At 38.5% G+C, this 24,105-nt stretch overlaps 1 protein-coding gene across 1 annotated transcript in view; it reads right to left on the bottom strand.

Annotated features, from left to right (window-relative positions):
* The window catches only part of SYNJ2BP (synaptojanin 2 binding protein), a 35,235-nt gene extending 12,670 nt beyond the window's left edge, over positions 1–22,565 (bottom strand). Inside the window, exons 1-2 of the mRNA XM_032878679.1 lie at positions 22,377–22,565; positions 601–737 (exon numbers count right to left, since the gene is read on the bottom strand). Of these exons, the coding sequence (XP_032734570.1) occupies positions 601–737; positions 22,377–22,440 (201 nt within the window). The 5' untranslated portion in view covers positions 22,441–22,565. The remainder of the gene's footprint in view (positions 1–600; positions 738–22,376) is intronic.
* Between the last annotated feature and the right edge of the window lie 1,540 nt (positions 22,566–24,105).

The following is a 24,105-nucleotide window of genomic DNA, read 5'->3' as shown; positions in this document are numbered from 1 at the left end:
AGGACACTCAGGGCACCTGGGTGGCTCATGGGGTTAAGGCCTCTGCCTTCAGATCAGGTCATGATCCCAGGGTCCTGGGATCAAGCCCTGCATTAGAGAGCCTGCCTCTCTGCCTACTTGTGATCTCTGTCTGTCAAATAAATAAATAAAATCTTTAAAAAAAAAAAAAAAAGAAAAAAAAGGACACTCAATTCCTACCTTCCTTTTGTGTCTCTTTGTAGTAAAGGAAGACACACGTTAGTCTTTCAATTAACAAAAGGGAGGTAATAAAGTATAATTGAAGGACAATTGTAGGTTTTAAGTCCTTTTCCCCCACAACAGTCCCTCATCCCTACCTGTTTCCTGTCTTTTGAACTTGGTTAAGTAGCTTCATTCTGGACTGAATATGCCTTGTCTATCAAATGAGGAATTATATCCTCTTTGCTCTATGTTCGTGTTAGAAAAGGTGACTGATCAAGGTCCCTCCTCCCACCACATTCTATAATCCGGTATTTCCAGATCCAAAGAGGCAGGCAGAAATCTTCCCAAGGAAGGGGCCAAGGGTAAGAACTGGGGTCTAGGGAGCAAGGAACAGTGAAGGAGGCCGAAGCCAGTTCTCACCGAGAGGATCTTATCACCCTCCTGGAGCCGCCCATCCAGGGCCGCAGCCCCATTCTCTTTGATGCGGCTGACGTAGATGCCACTGTCGTTGGAGACATACTGCTGATCTGTGCCACCGACGATGTTGAAGCCCAGCCCTGAGAAAATCATGGAGGAGTTGTAAAGGAGATAGTGATGAAGAAGGAAGGGAATAAAGGAGAAGAAGAGAGAAAGAGGAAAGTTCTAGTTGGGAGGGGACACTGATGAGTCAACTGTGATATAATGGGCCAACTGACATGGGCAAGGTCAGTGAAGAGTATCATCAACAGAGGTCAAGAGTACCCAGAGTTGTCCACTTAAACCAGGCAAGACTAAAAATATAAATGTAGTCATTTTGTTTATACTAGTCATACTAGTTTGCTGAGTATAAAAAGACCTATACTAAACTCAGTGAAATAATGGTGATTCTTATGCACTTCTGTTCACATTCGATTTTGCTTCTGCTGGCGATACTTAGAGGAGCCAATTTTTTACTTTCCTGCTATTAATGTAACAATGTGAGCTGTGTTCATGAGAAGTCATGCTTTTAACTATTTAGCAAATGAACTATCCTTAATTCAGTGGAGCACAGATGCTTAACCAAAGCTTCCCCTTCATACTTCCCTTCTCCCAGTATTCAGGACAGTTTGTGTTGGAGGTTATTTTGGAAGAAATGGTCTTAGGAGTTTCATTTATTTTTCTATTTTAGTGTAGGTGTTGGCAGGAATCCTGGGAACCAAAAAGATAACTGAAGCTTCTCAATAGGACTAAATCACCACATTGACTGTTGCCTTTTCTACCTCCAGTGCAAACGACCATGAATTTGGGTAGTTTGCCAAGTTTTATTCATTGTAGGAAACGGACTACACACTGATTAACAACTGTCCATTCTCCCCCTTGCCCTAATCCCTGGCAACCACCCTTCTATTTTTTGCTTCCCTAAATGACTAATTTAAATGGGTATAAAAATTTCAGTTATGCAAGATGCAAGATAAGTTCTTGAGAGATGACGTACAACTTGGTGCTTATAGATAACAAATGTTACTGTACACTTAAAAATCTATTAAGAGGGCACCTGGGTGGCTCAGTTGGTTAAACAACTGCCTTCAGCTCAGGTCATGATCCCAGAATCCAGGGATCGAGTCCCGCATAGGGCTCCCAGCTCCACGGGGAGTCTGCTTCTCCCTCTGACCTTCTCTCCTCTCATGCTCTCTCTCACTGTCTCTCTCTCAAATAAATAAATAAAATCTTAAAAAAAAAAATCTATTAAGAGAGTAGGTCTCATTTAAGTGTTCTTACCATAATAAAACAAAATAAAATTTTAATAAGAAAGAAGACTAGTAAAGTGTCATTTCGATGGATAAACCACTAAGTTGTGGAAAGAATTTCACTATACAAAAAAAAATTGTTATAAAGAGATTTTATCTATGCATTAAAAAGGGGGGGGGGACCTCCCTGGGGTTTTCTTTCTGTCAGATACTGTAGAATTCATAGTCATAGTGCCAAGAGAAAAGAAATAGTATGAAAACAATTAAAAAACAAAAATCTGGTGGACAATTAGAAGGACTAGCCATGATCACTAGCTTACTATTGGTTTCAGTAGAAAACAAATAAAGGAGACATATGTGGGCTTTCTAAAAAATTCTCCCATTGGTGTGAAGCTCAGAGTATTAACGTAAGTACTAGCAAATCAATCTGTGATTTAAGAAAACACATGGCCAAAGGGAGAGAAGCAGCAGGAAACATCTCATTTAGACAGCATACCTTATGGACCAACTATCTCAGCTCAGTGGTCCACACCACTTCATCTAGAGAATGAAAAGGGTTCAAGATACAGGATAGCAAGAGTTCCTTCTAAAGATGCCTATTTCAACTTCCTTGAAGAGTAGCCTATGAAAATTTAAGTTACTAAATGGTTTCTCTTAGAACACTTAATTTGTATCATAGTGTGTAGGAGGTTCTGGAAAGGGGATGGTGGGTAGTGATAAGACAGAAAAGTAGGTGAAGCCTGATTAATGAAGGCTTTGAAATTATTTCCAAACTGACAGGTTTGAGCAAGGTGGCTGAGGACAACCAGCCTTTCACAATACTAGCACAAACAATTTAGAGAAAATCTTTCCAATCTAACATCTTCACCAAACGCTACAAATGACTCTGGGGACTTGGAGTACAGGGAGGATGTGTTAAGTAGCTAAACACAATCCAGTAGTTAGAAAGAGGGGGACTTTGCTACTGGTTACTGAAAGCTACAGAACAGTCCTAAAGAAGGAGAGTGGAAGAAATCTTACTGAAATTTTCTATAAACATGCAAGTGCTTACTCTCACCCAAAAATCACGTTAAAGAAGCATGTTAATAAAGAACTGCTCCATTAGTTGTAAATGAACCACACCACTTCACAGGAAAACTCTGAGCCCCACATGAAGTCTCTTTGTTCCGCCAGAACATTTCTAAAACGGAACTTACCTATAATATGAAGCATTGCTAAAATAAACAGAAGTCACCAAAGCACCGAGCAGCAGTACTACCAACTCAAACCTGATCATTTACTATGTGTCAGGTACTGTGTTATGTTCTGAGGAAGACATAAAGCTAAATGGGACAGTCACCACTTTACCAGAAACAGAAATTTATTCTTTTCCCTGTCCCTTGTAGATTTTGCAGAAACAAATTAAAGTCAGAAGACCTGGTCACAAATTCAACTCCATAATTTACAAGATGTGGACTAAAATAAGTCAGTGTACCTCTCTGATACTCAGTTTCCTTTTCTGTAATATAAGGATTACAAATCCTGCCCTCCCTACTTCAAAAGCTAATTGGTAGGGTCTAATAACATAAAATCTGAAAAAAGTCCTTTATGATCTACAAAGTAGTTACCACAAGAGTAGTTGTCAACAAACTGGTGCCTGCTACTGCCCCAAACTGGATAGTCTGATGGAGAAAAGATTAACAAATACACAGTACCAATGTGGAAAACCCTGAAATACAAGGCAGATAAAAAGTCCATTAATAGGACAAGACTGGTTTGGAACTCAAACCTAACTGAAATTAAGTATGTCTATAACTCATGACCCACACAGCCCCATCATGAAGTTTCTAGCAAGGGTGGTATTTAAAATATGCAACAGTCAGTCCAGCACATGCACCACCCAACTGCAACAGATGTCAGCTGGAAATAAGCAGAAGGAGAAGGGCTACCCCAGTATATATATGCTGATTATCAACTGTGTCTAGGAAAATCTTCCATAAATAGAGTAGATCACATGTTCTGGTTTGTCTGAGAGTCTTGATATATACTTGTTGTCCCAGTATTATTAAAATAGTTCCTTTCAATTTAAAAAGCATCTCATCGTGGACGAGTATGACCATCCTAACTATAAAGGGTAATGTAAGGAAAAAAAAAAAGGTGATGTGAGAATGTGAATTGCAGCATGCTTTGTGGTAGGGTGGAACTGATGGTAATTCAGGTTATCCATCCGTTGGGGAACAGATAACTAGAATATGGTTAAGAGTCAGAAGATCTGGGGCACCTGGGTGGCTCAGTCACTGGGTGTCTGCCTTTAGCTCAGGTCATGATCCCAGAGTCCTGGATTTGAGCCCCATCATCAGGCTCCCTGCTCAGCGGGAAGCCTGCTTCTCCCTCTCATACTCCCTCTGCTTGTGTTCCCTCTCTCGCTGTGTTTCTGTCAAGTAAATAAATAAAATCTTTAAAAAAGAGAGAAGTTCTGAATAATCATATATAAGGTAACAGAGTTTTAAAATGTAATGTTGACACTAATAGCCCAATACCTTCTTATAAATTAGAAACCCAGCACACAAACAGTATTACCTACTTACAAAAGTACATGTATATTTAAAGACATGTAGAAAACACATTAGAATAGGTGCCTCTGGGGGAAAGATAAAAGATGAAGTTTAGGGATGAAGGGCAAAAATAAAAAAACAAAAACAAACAAAAAACAGAGAGGAACCTTGCATGTACTGATGATGACAATGTGTGACAGAACTACAGGATATAATTAATTCAGTTCTCAGCAGAAGGGGTTGAGTGCAGAGGGAAAAAGAAATAGACTGGCACTCAAAAGACTTTTCAAAAAGTGAGGGAATAAAGAAGTATTGCATAGTGAACTCTGGTTATAATGTGCCAATAAATTTTTTAAATGTGATAAGATTAAAATGGGTGCTTGGTCTACAATTTGGAAGAGAAGTCTAAATGCAAAAAAGTAAAAAGACAGCTGAAGAATGATGCCACCGTAGGAGTGGGAGAGAAAAGAAGTACGTTTTCGTATAAGAGTTTTGTACAGTTAAACAAGAAATGCCTTCTTGTAGACACCCCCCTCCCATCTCCAGGTCTGGACCCTGAGCTTGTTTATGCGTAAGAGCAGTAATAGCAGAAGCAATGGTTAATGTTTATTGAGCATTTAATATGTACCAGGTACTATGCTACCCACTTTATATACATCATCTCACTTAATCTCAATAAAGAGTGATTATTACTCACATTTTACAGATGAATTTCAAGATGATGCATTTAGAGATTAAGTAATTTTACAAAAGGTCACAGAGCTCTTCACAAAGCAAAGACAGTGATTACACAGTGTGAGTTTTAGACCATTTTGCCATACTGTATCTTTGTAGTAAACAGAAACAACCACTTTAGGAAAAAAAGTCTGCTAATAAGTAAGGCTGCCAAAAAATTAAAAATTAAGAAAAGTAAGGCTGCTATCTTGGGAGTCAACCTGCCAGTGTTGGAATAATGTTTGTAGAACAGTTAACGAAAGTAATATATTACAGAGGAGGAACTGGTCCTTCTGGGGTTCTGTCACCTTAGTCGGGGTCCCTATTGTTTACTTTCGGCAAGAGAAGGAGAAAACCCTTCGTTTATTTTAGATTCTTATCTATAGAATCTAGAAGTTATAAATTAAAAAACAATGTTTAACCATATTACATATTAGTCTAGAATTAATAATTCTGGACATAATTAAAATGAAATAGTCCATTAACACCAACGATGGTAGCCACTTGCTGAATTATGAAAACCAGACTGATAAACACCCTATTTGCCCCCATCAACCTGCAGGTTTTTTCTAGCCCAAGATAATCTCACAAATTTTCCCTAGATGTCAATCAAACTCACTGTTTGTTTAGCGGTAAAATATATGTAACATAAAATTTATCTTTTTATCCATTTTTTTAAAGATTTTATTGGGACGCCTGGGTGGCTCAGTTGGTTAAGCTGCTGCCTTCGGCTCGGGTCATGATCCCAGGGCCCTGGGATCGAGTCCCAGATCGGGCTCCTTACTCAGCAGGAGTCTGCCTATTCTATACACCTCATCTAAGTGGAATCATACAATATTCATTCTTTTGTGATGCGCTTTTTTTCACATAGCACAGTATCTTCCAGGTTCACCCATGTTGTAACATGTATCAGAATTTCACTCCTTTTACAAGCTGAAAAATATTCCATTGTTCGTCCACACCACATACTGTGTATCCAGTCACCTGTCAGTGGACATTTGGTTGTTTCCACATTTTGGCTACTGTGAATAATCCTAAGAACATTGGTATACAAGTGACTGTCCCTGCTTTCCATTCTTTTGGGCAATTATCTGGGAACTGAATTGCTGGATCACGTGGCAATTTTTCTGACAACTTAAGGAACTGCTCAACTGTTTCCCACAACAGCTACATCATTTTACATTCCAACAAGCAACGCCCAAGGTTCCAATTTCTCCTTATCCTTGCCAATACTATTTATTTTCACTTGTTTTTTGGAGAACAGTCATTCTAGTGGATATGAAGTGGAAGGGGATGGGATATGTCATCGTGGTTTTCATTTGCACTTTCCTAAGACTGGTGATATTGAATATCTTTTCTTGAGTTCATAGGCCATTTGCACATCTTCTCTGGAGAAATGTCCCTCAAGTCCTTTGCATATTCTGAATTGGATTTTTTTGTTGTTTTTGTTGCTGAGTTGTAAGGGTTCTTCATATATTCTGGATATTAATCCATTATCAGATACATGACTTGTGAATATCTTCTCTCATTCTGTGTGTTATCTTTCTCTTTAGTGTCTTTTGATGCACATATTTTTTGATTTTTAATTAAAAATTAATTAAAAATTAATTTTTAATTTAAATTTGGTAAAACCCAATTTGTTTCTTTTGTTGCCTGTGCATTTGATGTCATATCCAAAAAATCATCAAGCCCCAAAATGTAAATATTTCCCCTATCTTTTCTTCTAAGAGTTTTATAGTGTTAGATCCTTGGGGGCGGGGGAGCAGATATCTTGTTTATTAATTAATTTTAAGTTTTTATTTAAATTACAGTTAGTTCACATACAGTGCAATATTAGTTTCAGGAGAGGAACTTAATTATTCAACACTTCTATACAACACCCAATGCTCATAACAAGTGCACTTCTTAATCCCCACCAATTTAATCCATCCCCTTACCCCCTCCCCTCTGGTAACTATCAGTTTGTCTCTAAGGTTAAAAGCCTGTTTCTTGGTTTGGGCCTCACTCTTTTTTTTTCCCCTTGGCTCATTTGTTTTATTTCTTAAATTCCACATATGAGTGAAATCATAATGTGCCATTCTTATTTCACTTAGCATAATACTCTCTAGCTCCATTCATGTCATTGCAATGGCAAGATTTCATTTCTTTTTTACAGCTGAATAATATTCCATTGTACACTTATACTGTATCTTCTTTATCCATTCATCAATCAATGGACATATAGTGTTAGCTCTTACATTAAGGTGTTTGATGCATTTTTGGTTAACTTTTGTATGTGATATATAGGGCAAGAATCCAACTTCTGTTTTTTGCATTTGGAGACTCAGTTTTCCCATCATTTGCTGAAAAATGTCCTTCCATGAAACAAATGGTCTTGGCACCCTTTCAAAAATCACTTGACCATAAAGGAGAGGCCTTATTTTGGGGCCCCTTTTTCTATTCCATTGCTCCACACATCTGTCCTTATACTTCTGTCCTCTATACATCTATCCTACCACACTATTTGGAACACTGTAGCTTTGTAGCAAGCTTTGAAATCAGGAAGCTGTGAGTCCCCCAACTTTGTTCTTTCTTTTCAAGATTGCACTGGCTATTAGGGAGGTCCACTGAGATTTCATATGAATTGCAGAATGTGGTTTTCTTTCTGCAAAAAGGCCAATTAGATTTTGACAAATATTGTACTGAGTCTGCAGAATGCTTTGGACAGTATTGTCTGTCATCTTAACAATACTAAGTCTTTCAATCCATGAATGTGGAATATATTTCCACTTACTCATGTATTTAATTTCTGTCAAATTTTGTGTTTTCAATGTACAAGTTATTGCCTCCTTAAATTTATTTACAAGTATTTTATTGCTTTTGATGCTACCATAAATGGAATTAATTATTTACTTTCCTTTTCAAATTGTTCATTGTTAACGGGGAGAAACTAAACTCATCTTGTGTGTTGAGTTTGTATCCTGTAAATTCACTGAATTTGTTATAAATTCTAACAGGTTTTGTTTTTTTTTTTTTTTTTGTAGAACCTTTAGAGTTTACTACAAGTAAAATCATGCATCTGTGAATTTTACTTCTTCCTCTTCAATTTGTATACCTTTTCTTTCTATTCCTTGCCTAATCAATCTTTCTGGCTAGAACTTTATTTTATTTTTTTTAAAGATTTTATTTGAGAGAGAGGGAGAGACGGCCCATGGGGGGAGGGGCAGAGGCAAAGGGAGAAGGAGACTCCCCACAGAGCAGGGAGCCCAATGTGGGACTCATTCCCAGGACCCTGGGATTATGACCTGAGCTGAGGTCAGATGTTTAACCAACTGAGCCACCCAGGTGCCCTGGTTAGAACTTTTAATACCATGTTGAATACAAGTGTGAAAGCAGGCATCCTTGTCTTATTCCTGGTCTTAGCTTTCATGCTTACATAAGTGAGTATGATGTTAGCTGTGGATTCTTTGTATATGGCCTTTATCGTGTTGAGGAAATTTCCTCTTATTCCTTTGTTTTTAACATGGAAAGGTGTTGAATATCCCTAAATGCTTTTTCTGTATCTGCTGAGATGATCACATTGGTTTTTTTCCTTCATTCTATTATCAAGTCGTATTACTTTGAACACGATTTTCTTTCCCTGAATCTTCTTTGCATTCATAGAACAGATCTCATTTTGTCATGGCATATATCCCTCTTAATATATGTTATACTGAATTAAAACACTGTAGCTCAATGATCACCCTAATATTCCATCTGGAGGCAATTTCTGATCAAAACCACATGGAGCTGGACCCAAGCAGAAACTACCAGCTTGATGAAATGGGGATTAGAGTTTGGAGAGGGTGAGGTTGCTGGAAGTTGCAGGGCAACATTCTAGAAAGGAGGATTGCAGGCAGGAAAAAAAAAAAAAGAGAGAGAGAGAGATTCAGGCATCTGCATGAGTCTTTACCAAGTACTGGCCCATGCATATGTTGAGTCAAATTCCACAAAGCTGGAAAAACAAACACTAGGAAGTTGTACGCTGAATTGTTATGAGAGTTCACAAAATGCAAGGAGACTTTCAAGTTCTGACCAGCCAGAATGGAAATCCTCAGTGATTCATTTGAAAATTCTGTGGACACTCACTTAGAGCATCCCTCATTTGTAGAGCTGAACTTATATGAAGTAAATGCTACTTTAGAACACAGAAAAGGTTACAAACAGGCCTTTGGGAGGTCAAACCCATCTATAAGTTACTTAGTTACTTAACTGCCTGCTAAAACAAAGGTAAACATTGTAATATTAACAATGTTAATGTAATAAAACAAAATGCAGACATGCAACAATGTAATATTTGGAACATCCAGAATCTAATTAAAAATTAACATGCTATAAAAAATAAGAAAAATGACCAATAATCAAGAGAAAAATCAGTCATTAGAAACAGCCAGAAATAATAAATGATGAAATGGGCAAACAAGATGTTTAAAAGGCTATTATAACTATGTGGACATAAAGTTAAATCTAATGACAAAACAGAACTTTTTTTTCAAGCCTTTAATCCATTTTGAGTTGATTTTTGTATATGGTATAAGATAGTGGTTCAGTTTCATTCTTCTTCATGTTTGCCTATCTTTTGCATTCTGTCCAGTTCTCCTAATACCATTTTTAAAGAGACTATCCTTTCCCTATTGTATATTCTTAGCCCCCTCATCATTAATTAATTGACTATACATGCATGGGTTTATTTCTGGACTCTCTATTTTGTTCCATCGATGTACATATGAATATGGAAGATTTTTTTTAAAAATGAGACTTACAGGTTTGAAAATTATAACGTCTGAAAGTAAAAATATACCAGATGTGATTAACAGCAGATCTGATACCACAGGAGAAAAGATAAATGAACTTGAAGATTTAGAAGAGAAACCACAGTAACATGGAGGATAACAGCAATATGTAACTGGAGTTCCAGAAGAAGAGGAAAAATGGAAACAAAAAATATTCAAAGAAACAACTGGCTTGGGGTGCCTAGGTGCCTCAGTTGGTTAAGTGTCTGCCTTCAGCTCAGGTTATGATCCTAGGGTCCTGGGATTGAGCCCTACATCATGCGCCCTGCTCAGCGGGGAGCCTGCTTCTCCCTCTCCCTCTGCCCCTCCCACAACTTGTGTTCTCTCTCACTAGCTCTGCTCTGCTCTAATAAATTTTTAAAAATTTAAAAAAAAGAAACAATTGGCTCAAATTTGTGAAAAATCTACATAAACAGATCTAAGCTCAACAAACTCCAATCAGAATAAACACAAAAGAAAAAAAAACAGCAAAGTACATCATAACCACATTCCTCAAAGACAGATATAAAGAAAATCTTACAAGTAGTCACAGGAAAAAGGCACTCATGTACTAAGGCACAAAGATGAGAATGACAATAGTCTTTTCCTCAGAAACTATACATGCCTTAAGTCAATGAAACATCATCTTTAAAATGCTAAAAGAAAAATAAAAGTCAATTAGAATTTTATATCCAGTGAATATAGCATTCAAAAAGAATGGCAAAGTAACTATTTTTTCAGAAAAACAAAAGTTGTGAGAAGTTGTCACATGCAGATCTAAACTATGATAAATGTTAAAGGAAATCCTTCAGGCAAAAGAGAAATAACATTGAACAGAAACTGGATCTATATAAAGGAATAAAAGCACCAAATATCATAAATACATGGGAAAACACAAGTTAAAATGAAAAAGATGGACAAAGATACACTGAACAACTGGATTGGCCTTTTTAATATCATAAAAAGTAGACTTCAGAACAAGGAATATTATAGAGGGTAAAAAAGCACACTTCCTAATGAAAAAGGAGTCAATTCACCAAGATGACATTAAAATACTAAATATGAACATACCTAAGAGCAGAACTTAAATATATATGGAGCAAAAACTGAAATGAAAAAAAGGCAAATAAAATATGACAGTTGTAGATTTTAACACTTTCCTTGCAGTATCTGATAGAACAAGTAAACAGAAGAATCAGTAAAAATACAGAATACTTGAGCAACGCTAAGAACCAACTTGACCTAATTTATCTTTACAGAACAACACACTCAACAATTATGGAATAACATTCCTTTCTAATGCACAGGTAATGTTCACAAAGATTGACCACAGACTACTCCATAAGTCTGTGTTGCTAAATTTCAAAAGACATTAAAATTAGAAATCAGCAAAAATAACTGTTTTAGTTTTCTTGGGCTGCCATAACAAAATACCACAGACTACAAAGTTAAAATTTCTGTTTTGGAGGCCTGGGAAGTCCAAAATCAAAGTATCAGCAAGGAAAATTTCATGCTGAGGCCTCCTCTTGACTTGTAGGTAGTTACCATCTCACTATGTGCTGCTGCTGCAGCTTCTTCTTCTTTTTCTTCTTCTTTTCAAAAAAGATTTTATTTATATATTTAACAGAGAGAGAGATCACAAGTAGGTAGGTGGGGGTGGGGGGGAAGCAGGTTCCCCTCTAAGCAGAGCCTAATGTGGGGCTCGATCCCAGCACCCCATGACCTGAGGCAAAGGCAGAGGCCCAACCCACCGAGCCACTCTGGTGCCCTTAACTGTGTGCTTCTTTGTGCATGTGCAGAGAGAGAGAGAGAGACATAGAGAGAGACAAAGAGTTCTCTGGGTCTTGACAAGGACACTAATTCTATAGGATCAGAGCCCCAGCCTTAAGTTCATTTAACTTTAATTACTTCTGTAAAGATCTTATCTCCAAATCTTCAAATACTGTTCACACTGAGGGTTAAGGCTTCAACATATGGGGGGGGGGGGGGGAGGTACCACAAACACTCAGTCCCAGTCCGTAAAAAAAGATATTGAAAAAAATTTCCTCAATGTTTGGAAAACAAATAACCAATGAGTAAAAGATGAAACTGTAAAGGAAACCAGAAAACACTATAGTTGAATGATAATGAAAATGAAATCACAATATATTAAAAATTGTGGGATGCAGCCAAAGCAGCCTTTAGAGGGAAATTTACAGTTTTACATGTTCACAGAAGAAATAAATAGGTATAAAATCAATGATTTCAATTTCTATTCTAAAAACTAGAAAAAGAAGACTAAATTAAACCTAAAGGAAGTAAAAGAAGAAAATAAAAGTGAAAAAAATTTAACAAAGCCAAAAAGATGGCTCTTTGAAAGAATTAATAAGGTTGATGAACTGCTAACAAGGCTAATCCAGAAAATGTACTTTATAGATTACCAATTTCAGGGATACAAATGGATTATCACTATATATCCTAAAGATATTAAAAGGATAAGGGAATATTATGAATAATTATGGTGATTGTCAGTAAAACGGGAAATTTCTTTCAAAAAAAAAAACCCCCACAACTTACCAAAACTGACTCAAGAAGAAATAGAATTTCTGAATATCCCCATATCTAATCAAAATATTTCCAAGTGTAGGAGTGCCTGGGTGGCTCAGTGGGTTAAGCCTCTGCACTCGGCTCAGGTCATGGTCTCAGGGTTCTGGGATCAAGCCTGCATCCCACTCTCGGCTTAGGGAGCCTGCTTCTCCCTCTCCCTCTGCCTGCCTCTCTGCCTACTTGTGATCTCTCTCTCTCTCTGTCAAATAAATAAAATCTTTAAAAAGAAACCTCCAAGTGTATTAAAGATACTGAATTCATAATAAAAAAAAATTTTCCCACAACTTCAGGCCTAGACTATTACACTGGTGTATTGTAGCAAACATTTAAGGAAGAAATAATTTCCGTATGCCAAAAAAAAATCCACAGTATGTTCATAATTTCACAAAATGTTTCTTAACCCATTTATTATGAAAAAGATCATCTTGGTACCAAAACATGAAATACAGATTAAAACAAAACTACAGAAAAATATTCCTCCTGTACATAGACTCAAAAATCCCCAAGAAAATATTAACCAACTGAACCCAGCAATATACAGAAAGGATGAATGTGGGGTTTACCTAAGGAATGTAAGGTGGTTTTAACACTGGTCAATCAAATGAACAAATTCAGCAGTTAGTAAAGGAAAAATCATATGATTATCTCAGTAAATGCAGAAACAGCAGGTGGCAAAAGTCAACACTTTTTCATGATAAGTATTCTCAGCAAACTAAAAATATAAGGGAATGTTAAATCTGATTAAAAGCAGCTACAAACTAACATCCCTAAAACTCGGTGCAAAGAAAGGATGTCCACTCTTTCCACTAGTATTTTACCATTGTGCTGGAGGTCCTAGTCAGTATGGGAAGAAATAAAAGACAAAGATTAGAAAGAAATAAAACTGTCACTGTTGATGGATATGTATATGTGGGAATGGGGGGCATATAGGTAATCTCTATACCTTCCTCAATTTTGCTGTGAAACCAAGTGCTCTAAAGAAATAAAGTCTTAATTTTAAAAATTAATATTTGCCTGTTGGTGGGAATACAAAATGGTGCAGCCACTGTGGAAAACAGTACGTAGGTTCCTCAAAAAGTTAAAAATAGGGGCGCCTGAGTCGCTCAGTTAGTTGAGCGTCTGACTCTTTATCTCAACTCAGCTCAGGTCTTTATCTCAGGGTTGTGAATTGAAGCCCTGAGATGGGTATCACACTGGGTGTGGAGACTACTTAAAAAAAAAAAAAAAAAAAAAAGTTAAAACTAGAAATATCCTATAATCCAGTAAGCACACTACTGGGTATTTACCCCAAAACACAAAAACACTAATTCAAAGAGATATCTGCATCCCTAGTTTAGAGCAGCATTATTTACAATAGCCAAACTAAGGAAACAGCCTAAGTATCCACCGGCTGATGTCTGGATAAAGAAGTGGCATATACATACAATGGAATACTACTCAGCCACAAGAAAAAGTAACATCTTGCCATCTGCAACAACGTGGATATAGCCAGAGAGTATCATGCTATGTGAAATAAGCCAAAGATAAATAACAAATGATTCCACTCAGATGTGCAATTTAAGAAGCAAAACAAATAACCAATGGGGAAAAAAAGAGAGAGGCAAACCAAGAAACATACTCTTTGGAGAACAAACATGGTTACCAGAGGGGAGGTAGGGGGGTGTGAAATATGTGATGGGGATTAAGGAGTACATTTGCCCTGATGAGCACTGGGTGCTATATGGAATTGTTGAATCACTATACTGTACACCTGAAACTAATATTACACTGTATTTTAACTGTACTGGAATTAAATTTTTAAAAAAATTTTAATAACTACTACTTTGTTTTTCAGCCTTCTACACACAACAGCTGTTCCTTATCTCCATGACTTTGTCCTCTTCCCTTTGCCTAGAAACATACTTTACAGTAATTACTTGTTTAATTATCTCTTTACCCTATTGCAGTAATTAGTTTCAATTATGAATAAGCTGCTATGAACACCCATGCACAGGTAACCAGCTTTTGTGCATTTTTCTATCTCCTGTGCCCACACAGTACCTCGTCAATATACAGACCTCAGTTGGTGTGAAGTGACCGTTAATGCCTTTGGAAAGAACACCCAGGCCAGAAACAACTAACATTTCCGGCTCTGAGGAAATCTAGCAAGGTTTAAAAATCCTCTGTGAGACTCGAGCAAGCTTTTTCATAATCCAAAAAAAAAGGCAGCACAAAAGAAAAAGAAGAAAAATATTGAAGGGAAAGGCCAATGACCTTAAAATTCCTATGACACAGGGGACCCTGCCTTTCCGGGATGACTACCTCTTCTCCCGCTGGAGTCTATATGCCACACAGCAGCGGTAATAGCAGGCACCACTTCAGTACTTGGGAGTGAATGGAATTATCTTTTCTTAGAACAGTGCCTGGCACAGAGTCTACAATATAAAAATATTTGTAAAACAAACAAATTCATTTAAGTCTCACAAGTCTATAAGTAGGTTTGATTAATACTCTAAGGAATCATCTAAGGAAGATGAGGCATTTAGAAGTGTGGTAACTCGCCCAAGGTCTCACGGCTAGGAACTTGGCATTTTGGCTCTTCACCACTATGCTCTACTGCTCACTGCAATTATGTTAAAATTCAGTTCTCTTCTGTAGCCACAGTATCTAGCAAAAAACAAATATATGTGAATAGAAAGGATGAATGAATGATTCAAACGAGTGACTCAAGAGATGAAATGACTAGGCATCTTGTCATTCAAAACTAGCGTGGCGGTGAGTACTAAGAAAAGCATGTATTGCATGGAGCACTGGGTGCTGTACATCAACAATGAATCTTGGAACACTGGCATCAAAACCTAATGATGTATTTTACAGTGACTAACGTAACACAATTAAAAAAAAAATGTGCTCTGCAGAAATCCTCTGGTGCAAAGATAAAATACATCACTTGCTTTTTGCTACCTCTTCGAAAAGACATTAACAAGTAAATATGCATTGACAAACAGAGAAAGAGGGAAAATCTTTGACACTGCAGGAACAAAAAGATGGTGCCACAATCCAAAAACGTGTTACCCCCATGGCCAGTCCCTTCCTATCACGGTGCTCGATCGACAGGGGCAACAAAGAATATGGCCTCCCAAAGATGGTTCAGGCAGTACTGAGGAGGTATACCTGGGCCTCTATTTATTGCTCTGTAAAAGAAGTTTCAAAATGAAGGAAGGATTGCTAACTAAGAGTCATTCAAAATAGAGTGCAAAGGACTTTAAGGAAATAGGCCTTATGTACGTCTCCTATTTCAATTCTCAGAACATCATTACTTTGACTTTTGCAAACTGGGCACATCCTTCTACTTTGGACAAAAGAGAGCTATGTAACACCTGTTAATTAAATAGCCAATCCTGCATCAGAAAATCAGCTTAAACTTTGCCAGCACCATTATAATTCTTTCAAAACAAGTTATGTGATCTTGTGGCATTTACTTTTATAAGCCTGTTCTCCCGGCTCACAATTCACGGCACACTTTCAATTTCAGTTAACCCTGTCTCCCAGTGAAACCCCGAAAACATTCTGACTGCTTTACAGCCTCCTCTTCTTGACTGACAGCTCCTCAACTTCTTCTGAAATATCTATGTAGGTATCTTTAATCTCTCATTTCAGGATAAGCCTTTGTTCAAACACTGAACATACATGCCAGGTCTCTACCGGATCATGTCTCCATTTGTTGCCTTTCAAAAGTTTCAATCTCTTCATTTTCACCTCATATTATAATCTGAACCCTCCCCCACTGCCATCTTTTCAACTTTCTCTTACTCTACTGCTTCTTACCCAAAATATGGTAATCTGCACATTGTAGTAGGCATGGATACACCATAGTTTTGTACAAGGGGAGGATATTATCTAATTTGTTTTTGAAACATTTCCTAAAGACATTTAATATGGTCTTGAGTCTCTTGTCTGACCCACAAGGAACCAAACCTACCTTACGAAGGTCCATAGTTATTATGGTTATTCTACCTCTTGAAGGTACCTGCCATATGCCTATCATAATTTATAATCATTCTCCTACTGAACTGCAAAATTCTTAAAAATAAGCATCTTTTATTCTTTATTCTAGTATCTATGATTCCTAATCATAGTGTAGGCACATAGTAAACATCAAATGAATGTTTTTGAGAACAGCTTCCCTTTATTTCTGACTCTCCTGAAACCAACAGTTTGTTCCTAAATAAGAAAAGATCATCTTAGATCTTTTTCCTCAATAATTTTGTACTTATTCAAATATTCATTGATGACTTTTCTGCCTAGTCATATGGCTTTAAAAAATGTTTCTATAGGGGCACCTGGGTGGCTCAGTGGGTTAAAGCCGCTGCCTTCGGCTGGGGTCATGATCCCAGGGTCCTGGGATCGAGCCCCGCATCAGGCTCTCTGCTCAGCAGGGAGCCTGCTTCCTCCTCTCTCTCTGCCTGCCTCTCTGCCTACTTGTAATCTCTGTCAAATAAATAAATAAATAAAATCTTTAAAAAAAAAATGTTTCTATAGCTCAGCATCTATCAGCTTGCCTTTCTTCTTACTTTCTTCAAAGTAATTCCTAGATGTTTTACTTCAGTTATTTTTGATTGTCTTGAAAAAATATTAACAAAAATGATCCTTGAAGCAATCTTAAAGACTTGTATAATACACTCTTTTTACTCAATGGGATTTTCTAGCTATTCTAGCTCCTTGTTTCTTGAATCTTAGTTTCTTATGCATTATAACGCATTATGTTCAAATTCATTCTTTCTTATGTTTAATTCATTCTTTAAGTTAGTTGAGAACCCTGTTTGACTTTCTGAAAGTTGAATTAGACCATGTTACTGGTTCTTTTATCAGTATTTCTATTCTATTTTTCCCGACATTTATGTCTTCCTAGTCATTTCATGAACACTTACCCACCACTTTGTGTCATACCCAGCAAGACATTAGGAAAACAAAAGACGAAGGATATATATCTTTTGAATCAGAAGAGCTCATAGAGGGAGGAGACACAAGTAAGGAAGCAAATACAGAAATAAACACTAAGACAGAGATATGTACAGGGTCCAGTTGGAGCCTAAAGAGAACAAAAACTTTGTATGATGGTTCACAATCTGGGTTTTTAAGTCACACGGACTTGCATCTGATTCTTAACACTACCTCTTAAAGAAATGTGTGACATAAGAGTCAAGGTTTTCTCATTTGTACAATGGTCTAATAACCATTTCAACTGTTCCTTGTTGGGAGTACAAGAGACAAAGTGCTTAGTTTAGCAATACATGACAAGCATTCAATAAATGGTGTATGGTATACGTAACAAGGAGGCAGCTAGCCTATATACGGCTTCCTGGAGAAGGTTTTTGAATTCAGTCTTAATCAATGAACAGGAAGGGAAAGGAATCAAGACGGAACCTTAGAGAAAGGTTAAGTTTCCACACTAGCATTAAGAACTTGTCTAACAACCTCAGCAACCTCATCTCCCTTAACTCTCCTAAATGAACCCTCCCTTCTACCCAGGCTGGTGTACTCACTGACCTCAGAATATGCTTTACTAATTTTCTCTTTTCTATTACTACACAGGTCATTCCCTTCCCTGTGCCTGGCACTCACCTACAGACAGAAGTCCAACATAAATTCCACCTTCTTGAAATTGATGGGTTTGGCCCTTATCAATGGCTCCATTCTTTGAACTTGTCCTGCACAAGGTGAGATTAACACACTCCCCACCACACTTCCCTTGCCCTATGACAACATACAGGCTCATCATAGTCCTTAATCCTTTGCACTGAGATTTCACTTTTCAGATGTAAATGTAATGTCTCCATTGGAATGTAAATTCTTAAGGGAAAGACTTCAGGCAAGCAAGAGAAAATAGGGCAAAGACATAGCACCTTAGTCTCAGATCTATTTGGTACATGAATGAACAGTTCAGAAAACTTAACAACAGTCTCAAGGTCAAATGCAAAGTGCATGACCAATCTGTAGAGACTTAAATGCTTGGACTTAATGAGGTTTCCTGTTTTTAGGTTCTCCCTTGAAATGCCCTCAGCTCTACCAACAGCAAACTATAAAAACTTTCCACTGTGGACTGTGCAAGTTTTCTAAGATGCCTCAAATCCTTAAGGCATGATATAATCAAATAAAGGCTAGGAGAAAGGCTGGGAATCAACTCCTTAGACATGGCTACTATATTGGAAGCAACATATGGAATAGTAGAATCAACAGATCTAGGTTGAACTCACTGGCTTTAGAACTTGGACAAATCCCTAACCTCTCTGAGAGATATTTCCTCATCTAATAAAGTGGATGAATCACTTAGCACTCATGGTTGCTGTGAAGATTAAATGAGTTAATATATAAAGTAATAAGCATAGTATCAGAAATATAATACCCCACTAATTATTCATTATTAAAACACCATACCAAAGCAGTATCCTCTGCAAAAAAAGGTAGAAAAATAGAGATTCTCTTCCTTCTTTAAAGATAATATATCAGGAGCAACCTGCTGAAACCCACTGAGGCCTCAGCCCTGAACAAGGAATCCTAATGTTAACACCCAGTGGGTCACAAGGCTGTCTTTATGGCCAATCTCTATCTGTTACAATGGGGCTGGGGGTAGGGGGTGGAGGGGGTGAGCTAGATTAGATTCTTGTGATACTTCTTAGAGTAACTGGGTCTTTTCAAAATTAAGAACTCTTAATTTAATGAAGAACAATGTGGGAGGCTTTAGAGACTGTAACCAAGCTGAGCTCCCACAGGGGGAAAAAAAAAATCAACAGTATTCCATAAAGAATAAAAGGTGAACTCTTCAAGTCTTTGAAGCCATTTAAAATTCTGACCACTGCCTCTGACAATTCTTCAGATCACCCACTGTCAGTCCAAAATGGCAGGAATTATAAGGAACACATGTGGAATGTCCCCCGTTCCCCCCAAAAATCATCAACTCTTGGAAGTAAGTGGAAGACACCGCCAAAGTCATCCAGCCTAAGTGTTGCCTTAAAACAGTTGAGGAAGAAGGAACAGGTGAGATGCCAAGCTATATGCCAAGCTTCTTTCTGCCTCCTCAGATACTCACTTCTTCGTTATAACTTCCCCAAGATTTCATTCGTTCCCTTGCAGTAAGCATGATCAGACAGAGTAAGTTCATTTACCTTGCAAAATGGGCCCAAACACTGAAAATATCCCAACACTCTTGCCCTTGAGAGAACACTGGCACAAAAGTGCAAGAGAATATACATTTTTTGCTGTTAGCTGATTAAACTTTCAGGTCTCTGCACAGGAAGTTGTACAAAAAGAGTGACAATGTTGCCTACATACAGAAATGCATATTCGAACTAGAGGCTTTTCATATTTCTTCTGCAGAGCAAAAGATCTCTATGAGCCTATCAAAGTTACTGGGATAAATGACTTCTTCCCTGTGTGTCTTCATGATGACACAGCGAAGAAAAGCTGAATCAGAATGTGAGACTTCCTAGACGTACAACATACCAGGTAACTAGTTCTGAGAGGCGAAAAACAGAAACTTGAAACATTCTCTTGTTAACTGAAACAACCAAACGTCAAATGACTGTTTTTATCCCAGTTCAATCCTAAATGAAATGACTGTTTTTATCCCAGTTCAATCCTAAGCTTGGGGCTCTACTTTCCTAAAACTTAAGTTTATCAATTTATATGCGTTAAGACATGAACATACTTAGGAAAATTAATGGAGTCACCTGATGAATAAATACTCATTGTGAATAAATGCATATATACTATAGAAACTAAAGTACTTTGGGGGGAAATATATTAGCTAGATATAATTATTTTTCTTAATTAGTACCTTGAAGTTTGTCCTAACTCCAATGATTCAGAAAAATGTCAACACCAGGAACTTTCAGTCTGCAAGATCAACAGGATCAGAAAATTTTAGCAAACAGTGAGCTGAACATTTGTCAACCCTGCTATGCAAACACCAAAAAATGTGATATTACTTTGAACTTTAAAAAAAAATATTCAGTGACTTAAACACACAAAATAGTATCAGAGTTCTCCTCTGCTATAGCCAGGAGATCCTGGAAATATTGCGGATGCCACAGCAAAAGAACCACATCAAACTACGTTAAATTCTTAACGGGCAAGAATCAAATTCCAAATCACATCAAGGCAGCTGATATAATAATGAGGGATGCCTATGCTACAGACGAGAGACAAAATGGGAGCAGAACAACTTTAAATACTTGTGGGACAATCAGAAAAGGAACTAGCATTGTTTTAACTGGCCCTAGGAACAAGTACCAATGGATGAGAAGTACAGAAAAGCAGATTTTGGGGTTAGCAACACTTTATCATACTGGCCTCAAAAGTCAATAAATACTAAGAGGGAGAGAAGGAGAAATTTACATAAAGTAGGAAAAATGAATCTAAAAGAACTGGGCATTTTGAATGAGCATTCAAAAAACGTTTAGGAGCTTCTATGAAGTATGACACTAAATCATGCAGGTTAGAATGAGTTACTTTTCTGTAAGTAAAGCTGACTTCCAGTCTGATATAACTAGGAAAAAAACACAAAGTACGAATGACTCTGAAAGCTATATTTTATGAAGAATAGTCTGTAAGCAGTGGTCAAGATATTGCAAAATTCCACAGATGATGGGCTGTCTTAGGTAGTGAAGATTCGAGCGGGGTTGCGGAAAGCTGCGGGAGATTTACAGAAACATTTCAGAACTAGAGCTCTGAGTACTTGATGACCTATTGAAGACTCTTGGAAAAAGTTATTTAGTAGGATTTACTGTGCTCATCTATCTATTCCTCTATCAAGAATAACAACAATAGTAGCAAACACACAGGGCTTTCCAGGTGTCAGGCAATGTTCTGAACGTTTTGAAGTATAGTCTACTATCATGCACATTTTACAGATGAGAAACTAAGGCTTAGTTTATATCAATAAAGTAGTCAGACAATCAGTGTCAAAGTTCTAGTAAGAGGTTGGATACCAGATGGATCTACATAATCCCAACGCTAAAGCTCTTAATCCATACACTAGACAGCTGTAAAGGGGAGGCAACAAAAACCAAGGCAGGCTGACCTTGAACAGCGTTAAGAGCCCACTCGAGAGAAAGCGCTGGCGGAAACGGAGGGGGGGAGGGTGGTTCTAGGGGAAAGATGACTAAAGGCTAAGTGAGGATTTAGCGGTATCGGAATCACAGGATGTGCTTGTTTAAAAACAAAAACAAAAACAAAAATCTGCACTGAATCCAAATTCCTAGAGATGGGACCTAGGAATGAACTTAAAAAATTATTTGGAATTAACATTTTTTTAAGAAAAACCGAGAAACCCTGGGTCATTTTGAGGCACAACCAGGTCTGAAAAGTGCTGTAGCAAATCTCTAAGGTTTCTTTCCGTTTTAGCATTCCAGCTGACATTCTAAATGAATTTCCCCAAAACGGAAAGAAGGCGGGAGGGGTGATGCTAGCACCAAGAAAACGGCTATGCATTTACAGTCAACACCGTTTACGCTCCTGTTTTTACCGAACAGTCTCTCTCACAGGAACAGGGATTAGGCAGGCAACGGGAGGGAGGGGAGTGGTGTTTAAAAAGCAGGCTCTGGGGCAGAACTTTCTAGCACTATCAGCGCGCGAAAGAAAACCTTCCTGACTAGATAGAATACAGGTGATAAGCCGACTGAAAAATGGGGTGGGTTCCTCAGACCCGGGTCGGACTAACGATGGATGCCCATATAGTCTTCTACGTGCTCAGAGCGTTGTGGGGGAACCTCTAGGCTGGGGCCCGCCAGCTCCAAGGCCGAAGGAATCGGGCTCAGCAGGAGAGTTTTCTGCTCTGCCATCACCTCGAGCACCCTGCGCCCGGAGACGACATGTGCCGCACATACCCGAGGGTCCTCTGGTAAGACTGATTTCCTCCTCAGTGACCAAATAATCCACTCTCCCGTTCATGTCTCACGGCTCTTCTGGCTTCCCACCTGGGTCTGCCCGGGCTCGCGCAGGGGAAGGTGAACCAATCTCCGCGCGGCGCCCAAACCACAGCACTTTCGGTTTCAGGAGCCCGGCGACCGGAAGAGGAAGTCGGAAGCGCCTGGAGCGCAAGGCATACTGGGAGTCGTGGTTCTCCCGGCTTCCCTTGCCCCGCCCGCGCCACGAACTACCGGCTGAGACGAGTCGGTTACCATCATCCTACTTTACCGTTGGGAGTGGGGGTCGTCAAGGTCGGAGACACAAATAAATTGATATTGGCGAGGAGAAGTTCAACAAAATCTCCTGACATCTCGTGGGGGAGGGGGGAATAAATTCTGTTATTCAGATTAGCAGGGGCGTCGCAGGCAATCCGCTAATGCGACTGCAGAGAACGAAATCTCACCCTTTTAGAGAGCCGGGCAGATACAATCCATCCCATGCATGTTCTCGTGGGAGAGAACTTAACACCGTTTGCTGTATACATTCTTCGGTATCTCACCCCTGTAATGGCCACCCGTGTTAGGTAATTGCCACGATCCGAAGAAAAAATAAAACTGTGACAAGCAGGATACTTAAAGCTTGGAGCAAAGAGCGTAGGCTAACTCCTACAGTGAGGGGAAATGGGACCACTATTTTCAAATCTAGTTGTACCTGACAAAAAGCTTTTTGGCTTTTGAAAAAAAAATTATGTACAAATAAAAGATACAGAGGAGGGGTGCCTGGATGGCTCAGTTGGTTAAGCCTCTGACCTGATGTGGGGGCAGGTCGTGATATTAGGGTCCTGGGATGAACCCTGCCTCACGCTCAGACCTTGGGGGGAGGGGAGGTGGGAGTTGGGGGAGAGGGGGACTGCTTGTTTCTCTCTCCATGCACCACGCGCCCCACCCCACCCCCGCTTGCGCTTTTGCTCCCTCGCTCTCTCAAATAAGTAAATACATTTTTTTTTTAAAAGATTGTATTTATTTGACAAGGAGAGACACAGCGAGAGAGGGAACACAAGCAGGGCCAGTGGGAGAGAGAGAAGCAGGCAGGGAGCCCGATGGGGGGGGCTCTATCCCGTGACCTGAGCGGAAGGCAGAGGCTTAAGGACTGAGCCCGCACCCCGCCACCCCAAGCCCCACCCCCGCACCACAGTAAATACATTTTTTTTTTAATTTAAAAAACAGGCAAAGGAAGGATTTATAATTACAAATTTCCTCAAGAAAATTTGCTAGGAAAAACTAGAGGGGTAAAGGTTTCTTCCTTTGGAAAATCCAAGGTTTTTATTTATTTATTTCTTACAGTAAGACTAGTGGATGCGCTAGCTGTGACTTCATCAGCCTTCCTGACTTTTGAAGTGGAATTCCAAAACAGAGCTCTAAGGAATGATTTCGGATCAAAAACTCAAAAGCCTTAAAGTGCAAGAAGAGGACTTAAATGTGGGAAACAACCTGGAATTAGACCACAGGGATTGGTGGGGCACCTTGGAGGGTTGAAAAGTGCAGCTCTGATTAAAGCATTCAAATTCAGATTAAAAGCAGGAAAAAATATACAGTGGAAAAAAGTCTGTTTAATAAACGGTGCTGGGAAAATTGGACAGCTAAGTGTAGAAGAATGAAACTCGACCATTCTCTTACACCATATACAAAGATAAACTTGAAATGGATA

The sequence above is a fragment of the Lontra canadensis genome, unplaced genomic scaffold (genome assembly GCF_010015895.1).
Source record: "Lontra canadensis isolate GAN:19392208 unplaced genomic scaffold, GSC_riverotter_1.0 scaffold64, whole genome shotgun sequence".
Classification (NCBI taxonomy): domain Eukaryota; kingdom Metazoa; phylum Chordata; class Mammalia; order Carnivora; family Mustelidae; genus Lontra; species Lontra canadensis.
This window is presented reverse-complemented; position numbering and strand designations above follow the sequence as displayed.